The 23,557-nt window shown below is 46.4% G+C and overlaps 1 protein-coding gene across 2 annotated transcripts in view; it reads left to right on the top strand.

The window, feature by feature from the left end:
• The window catches only part of Limd1 (LIM domain containing 1), a 57,501-nt gene that overhangs the window by 19,023 nt on the left and 14,921 nt on the right, over nt 1–23,557 (top strand). For both annotated transcript variants that reach the window (XM_015489383.2, XM_015489382.2), the window contains exon 2: nt 10,720–10,821. In XM_015489383.2, coding sequence (XP_015344869.1) covers nt 10,720–10,821 — 102 coding nt within the window. The remainder of the gene's footprint in view (nt 1–10,719; nt 10,822–23,557) is intronic.

The following is a 23,557-nucleotide window of genomic DNA, read 5'->3' as shown; positions in this document are numbered from 1 at the left end:
ACCCCACCCCACCCCACACCACCCCCAGTTTGGTAACTATGTATTTAAAGCAGCTCTAAATTCAGCCTGGGAGCAATGGTATAGCTCAGTAATAGAGCGCTTGCCTAGCAAGCAGGAAGCTCTGGTTCTGTCCCCAGTGGCACAGAAAATAAAATAAAATCAGCCTTGTGTTAATTCTGAGGAAAATTCAGGCTTTTGTGTTTTTTTCTAAAAAGAGAAAAAAGAATTTTCAGTTTGATTCCTTTCCATGCGGTCCGCCTTGGCTGGCACAGGGGCTCCTCACTGCCCGTGGTCACTGCCTTAGCCTTTCTGTGTCATAGCAGCCATCTCTGACTCAGCTGTGCACAGTGCCCGGCCGCCCACTGGTGTTTGTGTTTTCTGTGGTTGGAGGGAGGGCAGGAGGGAGCTGGAGGACATGGCAGGCAGGGAGATGGGAGCCCAGAGCCGTGTGACTCATTCATTCCTTCTCACTCATTCAGCTAATGTTCATTGAGCTCCTGCCTGTGCTGGGCTCAAAGATGGGGCAGCATCCTCCAGGGCTTTGCTGGCCTGTGGGGGACAGGGACAATAGGGAGGGGAGCATGGGGCCTGGGAACAGAGGCCTCAGCTCTGATCCTGGGGGTCCCCCAGGGAGGGCAGGAGGTACTGTGAAGTCCTGGAATGTAGAGTCTGTGGGGACAGCGGTTGATATCTTTTCCTTAACCACTGTCCTTAGGCTTGGAAGGAAACGAGGGAAGAGGACATCTCTCCTGAAATGGAAGGGAGGAAACAGACTTTCGCTGGATGCCTCCCGGTGCCAGGAGCTTACATGATCTCTCCCAAGCCTCAAAACTCCCTCAGGAAGTGTGTGCCATTATGCCCCACTTGGCAGATGAGAAAACTGTGAGATGGGGTTGGAGCTCAGGATTTACACCAAAGCCACTGCAGGTCTTCAGCAGGAGAGAGGCTATGGACAGGGCAAAGAAGCACTTGCCACTGGGAAGCACCTAGAATGTTGGTGACCTGCAGTCTTAGGGAAAGGGCCCACTTGGGAGGTGGTGCTACTTGGTGCTTATTCATGGGTGCTGATTTTTTTAAAAAAATTTCATGTATATTTTTAGTTACTGATGGACCTTTTTTTATTTACTTATTTATATGCAGTGCTGAGAATCGAATTCAATGTTTCACATATGCTAGGCAAGCACTCTATCACTGAGCCACAGCCCCATGGGTGCTGATTTTGAGGAAGGATCCTCAAAATGAGGAAGAATCATTGCATCATATTGTACCATTGGTGTTTTCCTCCCTCCCTCTTTCCCTCCCTTCCTTCCTTCCTTCCTTCCTTCCTTTCTTCCTTCCTTGTGCTGGAGATGAAATCCTGGGCCTCATGGGTGCCAAGTGTACTCTGTACCACTGAGCTACACCCTTAGCCCCTGAGTTTTCTTTCTGTGTGTGATACTAAACTAAAAATGTTTTTTAACAGCACTCCCTAGAATAGGATAGTGAGGCAGTCTTTTAGAAGATTCATTTAAACTGATTACCAGTTGTGTGCATGAGTAATGCTAGCTCTTCTTTATGCTTGAGCATAGATAGCCAGATTTAACAAATAAAAAGATAGAACATTCATTTGAATTTAAATTTTGCAGTACTGGGGATTGGACCCAGGGATGCTCTACCACTGAGCCACATCCCCAGCCCTTTTTATTTTTTATTTTGAGACAGGGTTTTGCTAAGTTGATAAGCACCTCACTAAATTGCTGAGGCTGGCCTCAAACTTGCAACCCTCCTGCCTCAGGAGTCTCTGGAATTATAGGTGTGCACCACTGCACCTGATTCTAGTGGTTCTTAGTGTATTCAGAGAGTTGTGCATCAGCATTTCCACTGTCTAACTTTGGAACATTTCATCACTCCAGAAAGACCCTGCACCCACTAGCAGTCACTCCTGTTTCCCTCTTCCCCAGCTCTGGGCAACCATTTATCTACTTACCATTTCTGAGAACATTTATTTTTGTCAGCATCTTTGTCTCCCACCACCCAAAACTTCTGTTACATTAACTGGGTCACATGATGTAATTTTCAAAAAATGCTTTTTATACATTGTACCAAAGTATCCATTAGAAAAGTTGTTCAGGGGCTGGGGTCGTGGCTCAGTGGTAGAGTGCTCGCCTAGCACATGTGAGGCCCTGGGTTCGATCCTCAGCACTACATATAAATAAATAAATAAATAAAATAAAGGTATTGTGACCAACTACAACTAAAAAATAAATTTAAAAAAATACTTAAAAAAATTCAATCTTTTGGTTCCACTAAGAGAAGCAGGAGTGTCCTTTTCTCTCTACCCTCAGCAAAGATGTTATCATTATTTTCTTTCTTAACCAGTTGGGTAAGTGATAAATGGCATCATCTCCTTGCATTGAACTCCTAGTAGTGCCCAACACTTTGCATGCAGAATGGTCGTTCCTATTTTAGATTAGAGTTGAAAAGGCTCACTATGGAGTAGGGAGAGACTGGAAGCGAAGGAGGCCTGAGAGAAGGGTGTGCGCAGAACAGGGGGGGTGCCCTGGTGGCTGGCTGTGGGAGGGTTTGTGTAGGAGGTTGGGGCAGGGGTGCGGGGCTTTCTCCGGATGTCTTCAACTCCTTCCTTTGGAGAGTGGAGGGCAGGGGATTGTTCAGGCCAGAGAGTGGTAGCACCCTTGGGCTAAAGAGCACCTGCGAATGGTCTGGCTGGCAATCTCAGCATAGTCTGATTGGGACATCACCTTAGAAGCTTCCTTTCCCAATGCAACAAAGTGAGGCCATTGTTGGGTTTGAGGCTTTGTGTGTTTTAATGGCAGCTTCTGAATGAAGAAAGTAGGCTGGTGCAATGCCTGTGTAGCCCAGAATGGCTCTTAAGTACTTCCTTTGTGGCTTGGTGATAGCCTCGTGCGTTTGACTGGGGAACTGTGGAGCATGTGGAGAGAAGCAGAGGCAGGGGATCTCAGGGTGCCAGGGGGATGCAGTGCCATGTGTTGTAGTGTCTGGGTCTAAGGTTCTCAACTGTGTTCTCACATTACGATCAGCTGGGGAGCTCGCCTTGTCCCTACATCTGGAGGTCATGTTGGGCGACCCCACCTCGACTCTGCATAGCAGACTTGAGAAGTAGCCATCTGCTTAGTGCATCATAGGCTCAGCGCTAGCTGTCTCTGGGGATGTGTTGTGAACTTGTGGGGTGGCTGGGGAGGACTCTCTGGTTCATTCTTTTTTTGATGGGGGATGGTGTTGAACCCAAGGGTACTCTACGACCGAGCTGTATCCCCAGCCCTTGTTATTTTGAGACACAGTCTTGCTAAGTTTCCCAGCCTGATCTTGAGCTTGCAATTCTTCTGCCTCAGCCTCCTGAATCAGTGGAATTACAGGTGTGCACCAGTGCCCAACTGTCACTGGGGTCATTGGTTCAGCCTTGCCCCAAGGGCTTGGCTCCTCTTCCAGAACCTGCTGATGTCCAGAACTGTTTGAGTGCAAGACTGCAGCCTTTGACTGAGAAAGAGCCTTGTACAACTTGTGCCCCAAATAGCCTTGCAGAGAGGCTTCAGGCAGATCTGCCATCTTCGAGTTCCTGCCCCCAGACCTCGTCTGAATACAGGGAGTGATTCATGGCTACATGATCCCACATGATGTCCAGTGTTGGGAGCACCTTTCTCACTGAGAAGTGCCAGGGTACGCAGAGCCACTCTCACTGGCTGGCACTGTGGTGCCTTTTTATTTAAAACCTTTTCATCACGACAAGAGATGCTGACCAGGTCACCATCCAGGTTGGCTGTGGATTCAATTGAAGGAGGCCCTCTGGCCTCCATGGTCCTCGGGCTGGCTGCGGGCAGGAGGGAAGCAGGAAATCTGCTCTGGCTAAATGTGAAGGCTGCTCTGTTGGTCAGACAGCAAATTAGTTTTTTTGGCTTTGGGTGTGTAGGAGACAATTCAATACCAGTTTGGGGTAGCTTGTTTCATGGGGAACGCCGCCCAGGCCAGTGCATTTTGATCCATTATGCTGTGGTACTTGTTTTCAATTCGTCTCCCTGGAATTGCTGCAGGGCCCAGCTGTTCCAGGAGGCAGAGCGGGCTCTGTCCCACCCTAGACAAGTTGCTTCCCTTCTGTCTGTTATATATTTTGAGATTCCACTACTTTTTTTTTTTTTTTTTTTTGAGAAAAGTTTTTATCCATTAAAACAGTTTGAAAACCACCTCTGTGCACAGAGAGGCCAGTCTGATTTACAGGTCACCAATGCCATTGGTCTAGAACCAAAATAATGATGTCAACAGTCTGGCCACAGTAGTGATAAAAAGTCAAATGCCCTTCATGGGAGAACTTTTTGTTTACTTGTGGTGAGTGGAAAGTCCTTAGCAGAAGGCCTGTTGCATTGCTTTGACCCCTTAAAGGTCATTACATTATAATAAGTGATGGTGTTGGTATTTTTTTGTACTGGATACCCAGTTTTTCTTTTCTGTCACATGGAAGACTATATAAAACTCTGAGCAACTGCCTGGGGTCTCCAGGATGAGAGTCAATCAGCAGGGAAGGGACAAGCTGAGAATGACTAGGATCCCTGCCTTCTGGGAGATTCTGCTTGGGAGTGGCCACAGCAGGTCTGGGCATCCTCAGTCAGTGACTGTCTTGGCGACCCGGGGAGGGGAAGCTTTTGCCCTGAAAAACTTTGCAGCCCCTTGTAAGTCCTTCCTGCTGTCCTAGGCATGCAGTGTCTTCTCTGTTCCCTCCTCTCCACCCCGACACTAGATAGAACTTCTTCCCTTTAAATCCTGTGTCTCAGGGTCATTGCCTTCATATCAACTGCCCCAGAATTGTGCACATATCTCTGGCTTTCCTAGCCATGTGGCTCTTCCCTCAACCTTGAGCATCTTCCCCCCAACTCTTGACAATTTTTTTTTTTGTTTTTTTCCCATCAGTACTGGAGATTGAAACCAGGAACATTCTATTACTGAGTTATGTCCCAGCCCTTTTAATTTTGAGGGGGGCCTTGCTGAGTTGACCATGGTCTTGAACATGCGATCCTCCTGCTTCAGCCTCCTGAGTAGCTGAGGTTACAGGGGCGCGCCACTGCGTCTGGCTTTTAAATGCATTTGGTGCTTACCTGGCATCTACTGTGTGTGGGACACTTGCTTTTCTTCTATTTATGGGGACACTAAAATATACGGCCAAACTCTGCCCTTAGCAAGTTTTTTTAAAAAAATATTTTTTAGTTGTTAATAGATCTTTATTTTAGTTATTTGTATGCGGTGCTGAGAATTGAACCCAGTGCCTCACGCATGCCAGGCAAGCGTTCTACCACTGGGCAACAACCCCAGCCCTCTTAGCAGGGTTTTGGTGTTGCTTTGTTTTATTTTTGATAGGTGGCAGGGGACAGATACCACTAGCCCTTCCTGCAGAAAACCATGAGCTACAAAAGACAGGCGGTATAGTGCTTGAACAGTCCTTGGTGGCTCTTTGTCTCCTGTTGTACATCTTTCACAAAAGGAAGCTGTCCCTAGTCCTCGTCCTTTCTGTGGGAAAGAATTCTGTACAGCTACTTCAGATGACTGTTCGGCAGCTTCTTATAAAACGAAACATATTTTTACCATATGATCTAGCAGTCACGCCCCTTGGCATTTGGTCAAAAAGGCTGAAAACCTACATCCACACAGAAACATGCACATCGATGTTTATAGCAACCTTATTCATAATTTCCCAAACTCAGAAGCAACCAGGATGCCCTCTAGTAGGCAAATGGATAAAGAAATGGGTCCATCCAGACAGTGGAATATCATTCAGCCTTAAAAAATGAGCTACCAAGCCATGAAAAGGCAGAGAGGAACGTCAAGGGCAGTTAGTAAGCCAAAGAAGCCAATCTGAAAAGGCTATGTACTGTAGATCCCAACCTTCTAAAAATGGCAAAATTGTGGAGACAGTGCAAAGGTTATTGATTGCCAGGGGTTAGGGGAAAGGGAGGGATGATTGGCAAAGCACAGAGGATATTTTAGACAGTGAACTACCCTATATATGATGCTATAATGGTGGATACATGTCATTACATTACGTATTTGTCTGAGTCCATAGAACATAGGACACCGAGAGCCCATCCCAGTGTAAACTGTGAACACCAAGTGATAGTGACGTACCGGTGTGAGCTCATATTTGTTAACAGAGGCTCTACTTTGGAGTGGGGGGTGTTGGTGACAGGGGAGGCTGTGCGTGTATCAGGGCAGGGAGAATATGGAAAATCTATACTTTGTGCTCAGTTTTACAATTATCTGCTCTAAAAAGTAAATTCAATTTAAAAAAATGCAGAAAGGGAAGAAACCAAAATGCTAAATGTCATATTAAAAAAGAGTCCCCACTCCATCTATTGATTTAGTAATGGTCTTTCACAACCCCACCCAGTTCCCCAGCTCCTCAGGTGGTCCCAGGAAGCGGAGGCCTCACAAACACAAACCTTTTCTTCTGGGACTCCTCTGTGCCCAGGACCCCAAGAGCCGTCTCTCTATGGGGAGAAGGGTGGGCTACCTTCATCTCGAAGCTGCACCCAAGAAGGGGCTCTGCTCCTGCTGGCGAGCTGGCCTGTGGATTTGTTGGTGCCCCAGAATCTGAGGACACTAAGTTTGAGGATGAGCAGAGTGTGTCTGGCCTTCCTTCCTCTTAACTCTCTTAGCCCTTATAAGTGTTAAGGGGGACTGGAAAGGTCACGGATGAAGAGTGAGCCTGACATTGGGCTTTCTGCTTCATCTTTGAACTTCGCTTTCTTCATCTGCAAAGTGATGATTTTATCCACGGTAGGACTTTTGTTCAATGAAGAAGCTGTGTTGTCTAGCACAGTGTTTGGCATGTAGGATGTGTTAATAAATGCACACTCCACAGATGAAAGGATGGGGACTGGGTTAACCCCTAGCCCAAAGCAACTCCAAATAGAAAGAACAAATAAAATTCAGGCACAAGGATAAAATAGAGCATTAAGATACAACATCAGGGTAGGAAGGACAGTAACTTCCCGGAGCTGAGGCCCTGCCGTCACCTTGAGGGGACTCCCAGGCCTTGGCACTAGGAGAGGGGAGGCAGAGCTGGCAGATCCCCCTAGTAGAAATGGAGCTGAGAGTCTAGGAAGACTAAGGTGGAGTTTGTAGCAATAGCCATTAAAGCACTTATATCCAGAATATATAAGGAATGCTCATAGCTCAACAACAAGAACAAAAGGCACAAAGGATTTTTTTTTTTTTGGTGTGTGTGTGTGTGTGGGGGGGGGTTACTGGGGATTAAACCCAGTGGTGCTTTATCCCTGAGCTGCATTTCAAGCCCTTTTTATTTTATAAGTAATCTGGGCTGGCTTCAATTTGTGATCCTCCCGCCTCAGCCTCCCAAGTTGCTGGGGTTACAGGTGTGCGCCACTATGCTTGGCAAAAGATTTGAATGGATACTTCACTAAAGGTATAGGAGGGCAAGGCTGAGGCAGGAGGAGAACAAGTTCAAGGTCAGCTTCAGCATTTGGTGAGACCCTGTGTGGAAAAGGGCTGTGGTTATGGCTCAGTAGTAGAGGACCTCTGGTTCAATCCCCAGTACCACACACAGGCATGTGCACACACACACACACAGAATAGGAAGACGATGGCAAATAAGCACTTGAACATGCTCATGCACAACATAGTTACTAGAGAAATGCCAATTAAAACCTCACTGAGAACCCACTATGTATGTACCTATTATAATAGATAAAGACTGTCTACACCAGGAGTTGGAAGGATGTGGAGAAATTGCAATGCTAATAAACTGCCAGTGGGAATGTAAAATGGTTGAACCTTTTCAGAAAACAGTTGGATAGTTTCTTAGGAAGTTAGCTATATACCAGCCATAAGACCCAGCCATTCTTAGCTCTAGAGAAAAGGAAATACGTCTGCTTTAATCAGCATTTTTACCGCTGTGACTAAAAGACCTGATTAGCACAATAGTAGAGGAGGAAAGTTTATGTGAGGGCTCATGGTTTCAGAGGTGTTAGTCCATAGAAGGCTGGCTCTATTCTTCCGGGCTCGAGGAAAGGCAGGACATCATGGTGGAAGAGTGTGGCAGAGGGAAGCAGCTCACATGACGAACAGGAATCAGAAAGACACCACTTGCCAGATACAAATATATTCCCCAAAGCCACGCCTCTAATGCCCACCTCCTCCAGCCACACCCTACCAGCCTTCGGTTACCTCTCAGTTATCCCAATCAGGGGATTAATTCACCGATTGGGTTAAGATTCTCACAACCCAATCATTTTTCCTCTGAACTTTCTTCCATTGTCTCACATGTGAGCTTTTGGGGGACATCTCACATCCAAACCATAACAATGTCCATGCAAACATTTGAATGCAAATATTGATAGCGGCTTTATTTGTAATAGCCCCAAACTAGAAGCATCTTGTATGCGCATCAACATGTGAATGGATAAACGAAATGTGCTGTGTCCTTATAATTCAATACTGTGTGGCAATAAGAAGGAATAAACTATTGATACACAAAAGAACTTGGATATATCTCAAAATAATTATGCCAAGCGAAAGAAACCAGATGAAGAGGAGTACATGCTCCAGATTCCACTTCCAGGAACTCTCGACAACACAAAGTAATCTGTGATGACAGAGGGGAGCAGCGGTTGCCCGGGGACAGAAGAAGGAGCTTGGGCTTGCAAAAGGCCCGCAGAGCTGTGGACTCGGTGCTGGGTGTGTTTACTATCTTCATCGTAGGGTGGTGATTTCACAGGTGCATGCATATGTCAAAACTTATCAGATCTCACCCTTTAAATGTGTGCAGTTTATTGTGTGACACTTAAACCTCATTAAAGCTGTTTTTAAAAAAGATCACTCTAGCTGTAGTTTAGAGAATGAATTCTAGGGCAGAAAGTCAAATTGCAGGGGAAAATGTCCTCTTCCTCACTCCTCTTGACGGGGTGGTTTTTTTTTTTCTTTTTTCTTTTTTTGGTGGTTCCAGGGATCAAACCCAGTGGAGTTACCTCCACCCTACCCAGCCCTTCTTTTTATTGTTTTTTTGAGACCAAGTCTCACTAAGTTGCCTAGTTGGGGCTTGAACTTGAGATCCTCCAGCCTCAACCTCCAAACTGCTGGGGTTACAGATGTACACCACCCCGGCTTCCCCCTAAAAGTTCATTCCCTTACTCCCCTCACTTTCCTCCTGGCTTTTGAGTCTGGATTATTCCAGTAATAGGTGATGGCGCTTTCTTACTCCCCTCTGCTGAGCATGTCTATAAATCTGATAGCCTAAAGGCCCTGGGAAAGCAGAGGGAAGCTAGTGGCTTGCTTTTTTTCTTTTTGTGGAACCCCAGCCTTTTCTCAGCCTGGGCCACTTAGGCTCAGTGCAGGATTCAGGTGAGGATGGGCAACCCACCTGTCAGCCATGGCAGAGGCCAGTTTCCCCAAATAGGGGCTCAAGTGCAGTCTCATCCTATTGATAGTGTTTGCAGAGAGCCGGGTCACAAGAGATGGAGGAGTGTTTGTGGGTGGATTGATGCTGTACCGACTGGAGGGGCAGTTGGAAGGCACTCAGCAGCAGTGTCCTTGGCAGGAGGGCAGAAGGGACTGTGAGCCACGCATCCTCATGGGAGAGGCCTTACTGTTGAAGTCCTAGGCACACGGCGTGTGTGGGGAAGTAAGGCAGAATGGAGGGCAGGCCAGGTGGCAGGAGGAGATCCAGGGCAGGGGGGCCTTGGGTTCGAGCCCCTGAACATGTTGTGTGTTAGAGGGTGGAGGAAGGTGCTCCCTCATTATGTGAGGGGCCCTGTGTGTGTGACATGAATTGAAAACTCAGAGATTAAAAACTCCCAGTCCAGGCTCTAGCCCTCGGTAAGTACCTTCTTTCCTAGAATGTGACACTTGCATTTCTTGTTTTTTTTCCTATCTACAAAGGATTTTTCTATCCATTTACTACACGCAACATAGATGAAATATTTTCCTACTGACGCGGCTTTGTATGGGATTGTCCTCGCTCTGTGACCGACGGTTTGGACACAAGTGGCTTCCTTCCTTGCTTTGTATCTGTGCTCAGTGGTCAGAGTGGTGCGAAAGGATGCCAGCAGCCCCAGGGATGACGCTCAAGCATAGAGAACCGGAGGGAGCAGGTCCCGGGCCTCAGAGAAAGGGGAACTGGAAGAGAGCCTTGGTGGACAGGGTACAGAGAGAGGAGGAAGTGATAAAGTAGCAGGAAGTCTTGGGAGGTTGTCACAATGTCCACTTGAAGGTGCTATTCATTGTGCTGTTTGCTTTATGAGCAACGGGGGAGAGGGTGTTGGGTTAAACCCTGACAAGCCGAGTTCCCTTCTGTCTGGGCCCACAGGGTTACACCGACTCATGAGGTGTATCTCGCATCTCCTTTTCTGCAGGCAGCCTCAGGCTGCTCCTGATCATCTGTGGAGGGCGGAAAGGGGCAGTTATATAAATATGGGAACCTTTGAAAGTTCTGGGCAGGGTTGTGGGTTGACCCAGCGAGGTATTCTGAACATGAACATGACAGTGTGGAGGACAGTGTGAGGCCTGAAGTCCAGCCTGGTGGTGGTTTTCTGCAGTTGAAAGGACTGACCTTCAGAAGGGCGAGAGGGTGATGGAAATACATTTCTAGTGACAGGCTGATTGCTGGGGGAGGGGTGGCATCTCACTTTACTCATTGGCTGTTTTATGACTTGGTTTTCGCCCATTCCCTTTCTGACTCACTGGTGTGTTCTTGCCTTGCAGGAGCCTGTGTGAAATGCAGCAAAGGAGTATTTGGGGCAGGCCAGGCCTGCCAGGCTATGGGGAACCTCTACCATGATGCCTGTTTCACCTGTGCGGCTTGCAGTAAGTGTGGGTTGTGTGGTGGAAGAAGAGGACTGTGGGGACCGAGGAGGTGGGGAGAGGGAAGAGCATGGGCCTCATGCATGCTATGCAAGCACTCCACTACTGAGCCCATCTCTAGCCAGAAGTGTCCTTTAAGCTAGATTCTTACCACCAGCACGAGGGTGTTCAGCATAAGGTGATGCATCAGAATGTACTCAAGGTCGCCTGTGATTTTGGCGACAAGTTGCATGGATCCCTGACAATGGGGAGAGGCCTCAGAAGAATGAAGGGAGGGGGGATGTTGGGGTTCCCCAAGTCTACCCTGTTGTCAGTTGTTGCGTTGTCGCGCGACTTCTTGCCCGCAAGAAAGACGCAACCCAAGAATCTTCTTTCAACAACTTTATTCAGGCCCCTGATAGTTCTTCTTCTTCTCCTTCTCGGGTGCCCCTCCCAGCCTTAATAAAGCATCTCAAGCCCCAATGCAAAGCAGCCACGTGGAGCTTTCTCATAGAGTGATGAAAAGTCATGCGCCAACTCTCCCAAACAAGGAGTTGTTTGTCACAGACCACAGCGGAGCCAGCGCCATCATGTAATGGTGACCATAATTTGCATAAACGGCAGAAGTGGCTCACCACAGTCAGTTATCTCCCCCACTGTATGGACCACTTAACTAGAAGGTTGTTCATCAGTCACTTAACTCTATGTGAGGCAGGCCACTTTATAACTCTTTGACTCCAATCTTTGACTTAGAAGCTGCTGTATGAATGTGAGGTGTGTGTATGTGTTTGTGTTTATGTCATTGTGTGTGTGCATGCATGCCTGTGTACTCTTTGCTCGTTAGCACTGTCACTAGGGGACTGCTGGTGGTGATGCACATGGCTCATTCACAGCAGTGCAGACTGTGTGTAGTGGTGGTGCAGTTGATCATGATTGCTTTGTGGAGCTTGACCAGGTGTCTTTTTGCATACTTCAGGGCGTGCATTAAGATTATAGTGGGAAATCAGGAGATGGATCCTTTGGGTCCCTTAATGGCAGCTGCCCCAGTGAAAGAGTCCATCATGCAGGATGGGTGCCAAGTCTGACCAAAGCATGAATTGTGCTTATTTTCTGATTTCTACCAAGGATTAATTTTTGAGGAGCATTTTTGGAAAATGTCCCACTGATGTTTTCCAGTTCTATACTGAGATTATCAGCTCTCGGTGAAAAGGAATCATTACACAGAATGTCAAGGATGAAGGGGTCTTTGTTACTGTCTGGCTGGTGAAGCTCCATCCTGGCAGCTCATTAGAATTACCTGGGAGATTTAAAAACCAGTGAGCTCCACCGGGACCAGCAGAATCAGAAGGGGTGGAACTCCTAGAGGGGGTCAAGGATATTTTTTCAAAGTTCCTCAGGTGCCTCCCGTGGGTGGTTTGGACTGAGTACACTGATTTAGTATCCGGCACCTCATTTCCAAACCTCCTGGCAAGGGAAGGGACGAACCTGCTTGTGGCTGGCTTGTGGCTGGTTTGTGGCATGACCCGATTCCCAGTGCAGAGCTGCCCAGTGTATGGACCTGACTCCCGACCTGCTGAGCCCTGAAGGTCCAGGCAGAAGCTTGAGTTCTCTCCTTGCACTTGAGTCCTCACTCCGGTTCCCCCAAAACACATGCCTTAAAGTTCAGTTCATGTGTTGGTCATTGTTCACTTTGTAGGGAAAAGCTGGAAGAGATTTTGACCTGGAAATCTGGGTGTCCTCAGTGGAAACACCTAGGAGTTGTGTGGTCTTCGATTGTCTTGGTCTTTGAGTTCTGTGACACTGTCACCAGGGGACTGCTGGTGGTGATGCATATGGCTCGTTCACAGCAGTGCAGAGTGTGTGTGGTGGTGATGCAGTTGATCATGGTTGCTTTGTGGAGCTTGACCAGTTTTGCATCTAGTAAGCAAATTGATTTCTGCCTTCTGATGGCCTGTACATGTGGCTCTTTGCATTCTCCCAGTTGGCCATGTGAGTTGACATGAGTTCAATAAAAATCTTTGACTTGTGTTTGTGATTTATCTGAATGGGAGTTGCAATCAGATAGTCCTTTAAAAATTATCTCTGGCCAGGTTCTGTGGTGCATGCCTGTAATCCCAGAAGCTCAGGAGGTGAGACAGAAGGATTGCAGGTTTAAGGCCAGTCTCAGCAAATTTGCAAGGCTCTAAGCAACTTAGCAAGACCCTGTCTCAAAAAGGGCTGAGGATGTGACTTGGTGGTTAAGCGCCTCTGGGTTCAATCCCCTGTATCTTCCCCCCAAATTATCTTTGACCTTTGATTTCCACAGGTATTTATCAATATTTGCTCTGTTTACCAAAAGAAAGCAAATAAATATGAATCAGAGGTTGTTTTTCACCTTAAGCAGTTACTATTTGTACTAGGGAAGCCTTTGGGGAGAAAAGCCTATGGATGAGTGTCTCGGTGTTCTGGGCTGCTGTAACGTCACAGCACCTTGGACTGAGTGACTTACAAACAGACATTGATTTATCATGGTAATAGAAGCGGGGAAGTTCATTATTGAGGTGCCAGCTGATTTGGTGTCTGGGAAGGATGTCTCTTTCTGGTTCCTAGATGGTCATCTCTGGGTGCTTATAAAAGGGCGACTGAGCTTTCTGGGGCCTCTCAGAAGGGCACAAGATCCATTCATGAGGGCGTCACCTCCCAAAGGCCCTACCTCCGTACCCACTGTGTTGGAGGTTGGGCTTTCAACAAAGAGATTTTAAGGGACACCATTGTAGGTGAATCAGCTGGTTCTACCTGTGGCTGCTGGAATAGCGCTCTATTCCTTCATGGAATAGGTTTACATTGTTTCCAGTTGTGGCCAGCGCAGATACTTAATGACAGAGCTGATGTGGGTTTTCTTGATATGTTCGTAGTCTAGTCCCTGTCCCCTCACTTCCTGCTTCCTATCACAGCTAAACTGGATTTCTCTTTCCCACTTCCACACCTGTAGCCACACTGTTCCCTGCAGTCTCTTCTTCTCACTCATTTTGTGCATTTAAAATCTGTCCAGCCTGAAGACCCCACTCAGGTTCCTCCTCTTGCAGGAAGGAACCTTGGCTTCTGAATCTGGCACATTTTCCTTGCTTGTTCGTGACGTCATGCTCTGGTGCCAGCACACCAGCCCTAGAACCGAGCTGTTGAAGGAGCTGTGCTAGTGCGCAAGCTCAGCAGGGTGCTGTGTGCCATGGGGCAGACACTCCTTCTATCACCCGCGTCTCTCCGTTGTATGGAGCAGTTGGCATATTGGAGAGCCAGGCATGTGTCGAAGCAGCTTCTTTTGGGCACTAGAAGTCATTTGTCTTTGTTCAGTTGACTTATTGCTGCCCTTTAACTTGGCTTTCAGCAGGGGGAGGAGGCGCCCGGTACTGTGTTCCAGCTCTGCAGGTCCTCGAGTGTGTCTCAGTGAGCTTCAGCACCATGGAGACGGCACACTGAGGGGCCAGGGAGGGTCCAGTTTACCCCTTTCTTAGAAGAGAAAATGGGGGCAGAGGGTGGAGAGACGTTTTCAAAGAGCCAGGAATGGTGGTGCATGCCTGTAATCCCAGCCACTCATGAAGTTCAAGGCCCAGCCTCACAAGTTCAAGGCCAGCCTCAGCAATTTAGCAAGATCCTGTCTCAAAAATGACCAGAGGTGTGGCTCAGGGGTAAAGCACTCCTGGGTTCAATTCTCAGTTCAAAGAAAAAAAGAGAGATGTTTTCAAGGTCCAAAACCTGGCAGCTGAACTAGCACCAGCAACTAGGGCTCCTGCCTCTAGGTTTGACTTATATGTTCCCATTTCTCTGACTCACGTAAAATAAGATGTTTTCTTTGTTCTTTTTCATGTTCTGATAATAGAGCCTGATTAGTGTATTTCAGAATATATGTGTATGTGCTTTTTTGGTTTGTTTTTTTGGGTGCTGGGGATCAAACCCAGAGCCTTGTGCATACTGGGCAACTGCTCTACCACTGAGCTACATCCCTAGCCCCCTATACATTTTCTATTTTTCCATTTTGTTTTTCATTTTAAACTAGAAAATAATCTAGCTTAAAACCTCATATAGGTCTGGAGGGTTAGGGTTAGGGTTAGGGTTAGTGGTAGAGTGTATCTTTAGCAAAATGAAGCCCTTGATTAATTCCTTGGCCACACCTCACAAAGAAAACCAAACAATGCTCCGCACTGAGAAAAACTCTACTACATACATGGTATTTATCCTTAAATTTTTTATTTTTCCTGCAGTGCTGGGAATTGAACCCAGGGCCTCATGCATGGTAGGCAAACTGTTGCTGAGCCTCTCTTTATGGTATTTAAAACTAGATTATGGCTATATGTGTATATCTGTAGGTCTGCACACACATTTCTTGGATTTTATTGATTCGCATTTAAAATATAATGTTGAGGGCTGGGGATGTAGCTCAAGCGGTAGCGTGCTCGCCTGGCATGCGTGCGTCCCGGGTTCGATCCTCAGCACCACATACAAACAAAGATGTTGTGTCCGCCGAAAACTAAAAAATAAATATTAAAATTCTCTCTCTCTCAAAAAAAAAAATATAATGTTGAGATACAGTCAAGCTCACATACATTTATAAAGCCAGGCCGACATCTCACTGGTTTGACTGGTAAAGATAGCAAGGTTCTTAAGAGGTTCAAACAGTTTATTACTTAGGTACTGCTATGGTTGGGGTGTTCGTCCCCTCCAAAACTCATGTTGAAACTTAATCCCTGAAGTCATGTGTTGTTGGGATGCAAACAGCATTAGATGAGGTTAATGAGGGTGACGCTCCATGATTGCATTAGTGGCTCTGCATTAGTGGAGGAGACCTGAGCTGATACAGGCTTGTTCCATCTCACCAAGAGATGCCCTGTGCTGCCTGGTACTGTGCCAAGTCCTCATTACCAAAAAGGACCTCATCAGATATGGACCTCCACCCTCAGACCTCCAGAACTGTGAGCTGAATAAACCTGTATTCTTATAAACTACCAGTCTGTGCTCTTCAGTTATAACAACAGAAAATGGACCAAGACACATACACAACACAAAGAATAGGCCAAAGGTGCCAGTATCCTGGGTCCTTGTCCCAGAAACTGAAGGAATGATACAAACCAGAGAGGTTGGGTGACTATGGCGCAAGTTATGGGATGTTGAGAAACATTGAAGGATGTAGTGAAGTACTCCCAGAGCCCGCAGCTCTGTCCTGAATGGAGGGCAGAAAGCCCCCTCCCTCACGAGACAGAGGCTAGTGGAAGGCTCCTGCTCGCATCTTCCTGGGGCCTGCAAGGCTCCGTGGTGTTCTGCCAGGAGTCGGCAAGCCTTTGCCTATAGGCGGATAGGTACAGATTCTCCTGGGCACCAAGGTGGGTTTACTGAACAGATAGATATGTACATTTCCCCATCCTCTGATGAGAGGCGGAGGTGTTTAGTTCATTTTGAGTTGTGCAAACCACATGAAAACCGCAAAGGAAAAATTTTTTAAGATAGACACAGCACCTTTATTTATGTATTTATTTTTTAATGTGGTGCCGAGGTATGAACCCAGTGCCTCACACATGCTAGGCAAGTGCTCTACCACTGAGCCACAACCCCAGCCCACAGAGGAAAATTTAAAGACAGAAACCCTCATGTTAGCATTGTAGAAGAGCAGCCTTGCCTTCAGTTTTCTCTACTCATTTTTGTCCAAATATATCCACATTTTATTTTAGAGTTGTGATGATAGAATAGAAATATTGTATCTTTTCTGACTTAGCGTTAATTTCATAGTAATATGTCACCAGTACATGGTGGTCCGCTGAGCTGTACAGGGCGTCATGGCCTTGAGCCTGTTTCAGGTTTTCATGTAATCACACATAGTGAGTGTCTTTGTGCATCCACCCCCTCCCTGAATTGTCTGCTCGGTTTTCCAGAATACTTACTCAGGGAGCAATGTGTGGGTGTCTCTGTGGTTTGCTAAAGTTTTCTTCTTTCTTAGGTTTTGGGCCTTGAGTGTGGTTGCCATGGCAATGTGTGCTGAGGTCTCCCTTCTCCCCACTCAGGCCACGCCCATCTGACGTGGCCCTGGCTCCTGGCTGGTTGCTCTCCAGAGGCCATGGGCACACCCTGGAGGGGGGTCCAGTGGCCACGCAGGCGTGTGTGTGGAGTGGCCTGTCAGGAGGAGAAGCTGGCGCCTGTCTAGCTCTGGAGAGGTGGAATGAGAAGGAAGAGTGTGCCGACTTGAGGGGTCAAGTGGAGTTCTCCTGGGCACCTTCTAGAACAGACTCTTAGGGAGAAAGGAGAGGCCCTGCATTCTCACCCCAGGCAGTCTTAGGTCCCCCCAAATAAGATTTTGTTCATTTTGTAACAACCAAATTCCATCCCAGAGCCGAGGTTAAACCTGTTGGCCACGTTGCATTCACAGTTGCTATAAATTTTCAGCTGTAAGAACTGGAAAATGTCAGAGCCCTCAGCCCACATACTCTCCCTCCAGGAGCCCATGGAACTTGGGGTGTTCGGGAGGCAGCTGGTCTCAAGGCTCCAAGGAATGAGGAGAGCCACAGAGGGCTGGACCAGGTCCCCTCAGGGGATAGTGCTGGGATGCAAAGGTCAGAGCAGGTTGATTTCAGTGGAGGAGGCTCGTGTTTATATTCCTGGGCGAGGGGATGCGCTGTGATCTGCCAGCCTTAGCAAAACGAGAATTCATGCCATTCCTTATCTCGCCTTCCGAAAACCCAATGCCATGCCTCCTAAAGATGGTGACCGACTCTAGTCCTGGAATCCATTACTCATACTGGACCAGTGGAAAGTCTGTCCGAGTTAGGCAAAGGCTGCGTCGAACACTCACAGAACATCATGTTGTCAGCTGAGGTAAATAGGACAGTAGAACTCAGCCTACCCCTGGATCAGAGGTTTTTTTGTGAATGAATACACACTTTGACCCCCAGGTAAGTTCACCTCTGAATTACAGGAAGGCTCTTGTCAGCTATTTTGTTTTTCTTACAAAGTCTCGATACCACCTCTGAAAGCCTCCACCTGTTCCATTGACTCTGTAAGTGACCTCGGCAGCCTCGCCTCTGGAAATGCTCACACCTCTGACTTGGTTGAGCTTCACCCAGCTGATCACGGCTGCCTGCCGCAGCAGTCATCATTCTGTGTCTATACACATGTGTCTATACTCTCCAGCTTGCTGTGGGCCCAGGGCCACATAAGCCCTTCACCCACAGCTGCTCGCTGAGTGAGTCCTTGTCACAATCCGGTCAGATCAGCATTATTTTTACCGTCCTTTTACAGTCAAGCATTTAGTGGGTTGGAGAGTCAATCTGCTTGTTGTTGGTTACACTGCTCTTAAGTAGTGTGGTTGGCACTCGAACCCAAGACCACGCGGATCCGGAGCCCTCACTCAAGACCACTCTCCTAAAGTGATCTTTGCTTAGAAAGAACACGTGCCAGAGGAAGGAACCTGGCGCTGGGCATGGGCTCCTCCTGGACTTCTCCAGTTTGCCTCAGGGCTGTGTGACAATGAAGACTGAGGTACTCAGCTACCCTCGGGTTCTGAGGGCAGGAGATTGCCCGGGACTTGGAATAGGGTGGGTGGTATCAGTTCTGGGATGCCCCAGAGGAGACAATGAGCTGAGGGCTCTGATCGGAGGTCTCTCTCTTTTAAGGCCTTTGATTCTGAATTTCTGAGCCATTCAATTGCCCCAGTGTTTCTCATCACATTCCCCATTTCTGTATGAGCCGAGTGAGTCAGCTGGGTCTAAGGGAGAAACTGAAGATCAGGAATGTGGGAAAGGAAGAGTGGGTAGACACTGAAGGAAGTCAGTGGGCGAGAAGAGGTCAGGGAACAACTCAAATAGACTGGAGCCGGGCAGAGGGCTGCGTGGGTCAGGAGTGTGCAGAGGAGTGATTTTGACTCGGTGGGTTTTCAGAGGTCCCTTGGGTTCATCTCAAGGGTGCACTGGAATGGAGGCCAGACTTGATTTGCCAGGCCAGACTTTGTGGCCCCATCAAAGGTCATGAAGTCCCAGAGAGCAGGACAATATCAGCATCTTCCTGCGTATCCCATGAACAGCCTGCGGGATCTGAACTGTACTTCAGAGTGTAACTTGGGTGTGACCTACACCTCGATTGCCATGCCCACATTCTGAGCCTTTACTGTGAATTAGTCATGGCCATAAGGAGCCTGTGACCATGCAGATTCTTGGCTCTACCTGCAGAGAGAGAGAGGACTGCCAAAATGTGGGGCGCGCGTCCTAGGGATCAACACCAAGGTTGGGAACTTGTCCTGGCTCTGCGGCTGTCCTGCTTACCTGCCCCTCTGCTTTCCTCTGGGCTTTTTCCCTCTGGCCTCTCAACTCTAGACTTGCACTGTCCATGACAGCAGCCCCTGGCCACAGGTGACTTTGGAGCATTTGAAATGTGGCTAATGTGACTGAGGAACTGAATTCTTCATTTTATTTCATTTTTAATTAATTATTTTAAATGGTCACATGTAGATATTGGACTGTACATAAAAAGAGTCTAATTCCAAAATCTTTTCTAATAAGAGTTTACTGATTAGTAAGAAATTATCAGTAGAATTTATCATTTTGTTGCATTTTAAATATCACACATTCAATATAGTGATATAATAAAAAATGTACATGGGAGAAGAAAATAATTTGTAACTCAATATCAAAAGGAAACAAAAATAAATGTATGCTGTACCTACATAGGCATCTTTGATTTTTTTTTTTTTTTTTTGGTACTGGGGATTGAATTCAGGGGTACTCAACCACTGAGCCACATCCCCAGCCGCATTTTGTATTTTATTTAGAGACAGGGTCTCACTGAGTTGCTTAGCATCTTGCTGTTGCTGAGGCTGGCTTTGAACTTGTGATCCTCCTCCCTCAGTCTCCCAAGCCGCTGGGATTACAGGCGTGCGCCACTGCACCCAGCTGAAAATGTTTTGATGTTATTTTTTTCAAAGTTTTCTGCTACACCCTTCCTCCCCTCTGCTTCAGGGACTCCAGGGATCCCTATATTAAGCATCTTGAAATTGTCCCATAGCTTACTTATGTGTAATTTGCCATTAACTCATCTAATTTTTTTTTTCATGCCCGACATTTTAGTTCTTACCTCTTAGAGTTCAGTTGGGGTTTTTAAAATATCTTCCATGGTGCTATTTAACATTTGGACATGTGGAATATAGTAATAAGTAGCCATCATTTTCCCTTCTCTGTTTATGGTAATATCTGTGCCAGGTTTGTTCTCTTCACTATGGGTCATGTTTTCCTGCCTCTCTATGCCTGGTGACCTTTGATTGGATGGCAGACATTGAAAGTTTTTTTTTAATTGAGTCCCGGATATTTTGTGTTCTTTAAATCTTCTGAGCTGTGTTGTTCCAGGATGCAGTTAAGTTGTTTGGAAATGGTCTTTCCAGTCTTGCTTTTATGGTTTGTTAGGTGAGTTCGAAGCAGAGCTCAGGCTAGGGCTCACGGTTCCTCACTTCTGACGCTGGTGGGAATTGGCACTGCCTCCAGCCCTTGTGAGCAAACATCAAGCATTGTTTTTGCTCATCCTTCAGATGCCTGTCCCTGACCTTGATTAGTTCCCTCACATGCATGAGCCAGTCAGCACACACTGCTGAATGCTCAAAGAAGAACCTTGGCACATCTCTGGGTTTTTAATCTCTGCCATGTTCTCCTCCCTGATCTAGATGATAATGGCCTAGAATAGTAGGAATGAAAAACAAAAAGAATGATTCTATGAAACTGTTAAGATAAATCAGTCAACCAACCTACCAATCAAGCAACCTGGGAGTGGCAAGTGAGAAGAGAATTGGAGTATGAAGCAGGGCTACTCAAAGTGTGGTCCTCAGACCAGCCCATAGGAGAGGAGCACAGAGGTGGAGGGTATTTAGGAAGTTTTGTAACAATTTGTCATGGTGACTTTGTGTCAGTTGAATTAGATAATAACTATAATTGAGGCTTGGATTTTATGTTTCATTTTTCTATATTACTGTATTTTATAAGAAAATAAAATCTGACAGGTGGAAATTAAAATAAAACAACCTCCAAACCAGGCCCTTTACCACAAATAAACCGAGAAGGAAGTAGTGACGTGGAGGATTTGGACAAAGAGGGAGATGACAGTGGTTGTGAATTTTAGCTCATGTAGCTTTCATATAAGGAAACTGAAGGTTATTAAAGGGACCCTGGCAATAGTAACTTAAGACAGATACTTCATAGGAGCTGCTTCTCTGCTGGGTTCCCGACTGTGATTCCCAGTTCTGTCCTGGCCCTACTCTACACCTTCTGCCAAGGAACCTGAAGGGGTTAGGTGACAGGCCAAGGTCTTCTTTCTGGGAAGAGGCAAAGGTATGTTTGGACCCCAAGCCTGAGTACATTTCCACTTTCCACCTTTCTGCCATGTTCCCTGACTTACCAAGACAGGTGAGCCTGCATAATCCAAGTTGGATATCCATTTCATTTGAGCTGAAGCAAGTCAGTTGGTTTCTTTCTGTTGCTTTATTATTAGCAATACCTTTTAAGAGTTAACCTCCTCTGGAAACAGCTGTTTGAAGGAGTAGATGAGGTAGAATTTTGTGCTATGATGCGGATGTTCTAGAGCTATCTGGACCCAAGCGGCCATCTAATACTTGAAATGTACTAGTTCAAGAACTGGAACTGAACTTTTAATCCAACTTATATGCAAATAGCTTCGTGTGACTGGCAGCCACTGTAGGTAACAGGTAGAGGTTATTAATTGTGACAGGACAATAAAAATACAATGTAGATGATGTTGTTGTGCTAATTTTTTACTTCCTTTTCTCAGGAAGTTCCATCATGATTGGGAAAACCCTGCATTTTTACTTGTTGGAGAGATTATTTGGGAACTGAAATTTGCGGTGAAGTTACAACTCATTTCTCTTTCTCAAAGGAAGGGGAAATAGTGGGTATTACTGTACGTCCAGTTTTACTTGTCACAGTAAATGGCTGGCCTCTCTTTGCCACCCTCGCTGTGTCCCTCATTAATCTACACTGACTTTATCAGATGCTTTTTTTTTTTTCTTTTTGACTGAAGGTTCCCTGAAGGCAAATATAAAATATTCATTCACTGCATCCATGGAAAATGTCTTTTGTAGTTGATTCTCTGTGCGCTTATATCAGTTAATATTTCATAAACCATGTTAAATAGGAAAAGGACATCTTTGCTGTAATACAGAACTCAGGAAAACGCAGTTCTTTGCTATATGCTTAGTGTGCATATTAGTAGCTTTTTCCTGGTGGGGGTGGGGTGGGAATTCCTCATCAGGAATCAGGGTGACTCTGAAACTAGAATTTTAAAAATCTAACTCTGACAGTTCTACCCCAACATTTTTTGTTGTTGTTGTTGTTGGAGGCTAATTATCTAGGCCATAGTCTAGGTCTTAGAACTTTGACTTGACCAAGATGAATTGTATCGAGTGGAAATGCTGGTTCAGAGACTGGCCTGAGGGGTAATCTAACTCAGTGGTCCCCAGGGTGGACAGTATTGGACTTTGCCCTGCAATGACTTGGGTTCGAATGTCAACATTTTTAAATTTTAGCTATGTGGGTAAGTTCAACTGACCTCTTTTAGTTTCCCCATTGGCAAAATGAAGATTCACTAAAGCGTCAGCATAATACAGTAAGTGAGGTTCAGATGCTAAAATGCAGAGGCACAATATCAGAAGGTTGATGAGCTGGCCTCATCGTGCCTCCCCTGCCAGCCATGAATTCTCAGTGGGTTGTGCAGCCCCAGTCCGTCCTGGTTCAGGCTATGATTTGGTGCCACCGAGTGGTGGTTAGGTGCTATAACGTAGATGTTAATGAGGATCTTCTGGATCCTGTCCTTGATTGGAACTTTCAGTCAAGTGGCAGCAGTGCCAGGAATTTCTAGGCTAGTTGGTGTCTTTCATTGGTGAGATCTGGAGTGATTTAGCATGGATTTAGTTCATGTCTTGTCTCCCTCCCTTCTTCCCTCCCTCCCTTCCTTCCTTCCTTCATGATAGTGGGGATAAACCCAGGGATGCTCAACTACTGAGCCACATCCCCAGCACTGTGTTTTTCTTTCATTCTTCTCAAGGCCAGGTTGCTTGCTGTTCCCTGCCTGGCCTTACTCTTCAGTGTGCCTTTTCTCCAAAAATTATATAGATTTTAGTCTGTTTTTTGACTGAAGCTTCCCTGAAGGCCATTTACTGTGACAAGTAAAACTGGACGTACAGTAATACCCACTATTTCCCCTTCCTTTGAGAAAGAGAAATGAGTTGTAACTTCACCTGTTTACAGGTGGGAGATGGGAGCCAGTCATCAATCAGATTATATCCAAATGTGTGTCCTCACAAGGAAGTTTTACACACATGTACATGGTACTTAAGTGTGATATGATGTAAGTGAAGGGGTCAGTACATAAAAACTCCTTAAATAATGAAAATTCCCTTCTCCATCCTCTGGTAGGAAGAGAGAAGCAGGGTTCTGCATATAGGTGTGTGTTCAGTGAGCATTACATCATGGTGGATGGTCCCGTGGTTTACTTTAATCAAGCGTGGGCTTCAGAGTCCCAGACCTGAGTTCCCAGCCTGCCCACCCCGCACTTGGGTTGAGGTTCACCCAAGTGAACCTTACTTATTCCTTACTTATGAAACAAAGACATTTAACACTCAAGTGTCCTGTTGTGGGCCAGGGCTGTAGCTCAGTGGTAAAATGCTTGCCCAGCGATGTGAGGCCCTGGGTTGGATCCTGAATAAACAAACATCATATTTTTGTGAGGAGAAAAGGAAACCCCAAAA

The sequence above is a fragment of the Marmota marmota genome, unplaced genomic scaffold, assembly GCF_001458135.2.
Source record: "Marmota marmota marmota unplaced genomic scaffold, marMar, whole genome shotgun sequence".
NCBI classification, from domain to species: Eukaryota; Metazoa; Chordata; class Mammalia; order Rodentia; family Sciuridae; genus Marmota; species Marmota marmota.
The sequence above is the reverse complement of the archived record's forward strand: the minus strand, read 5'-3'. Positions and strand labels throughout refer to the sequence as shown.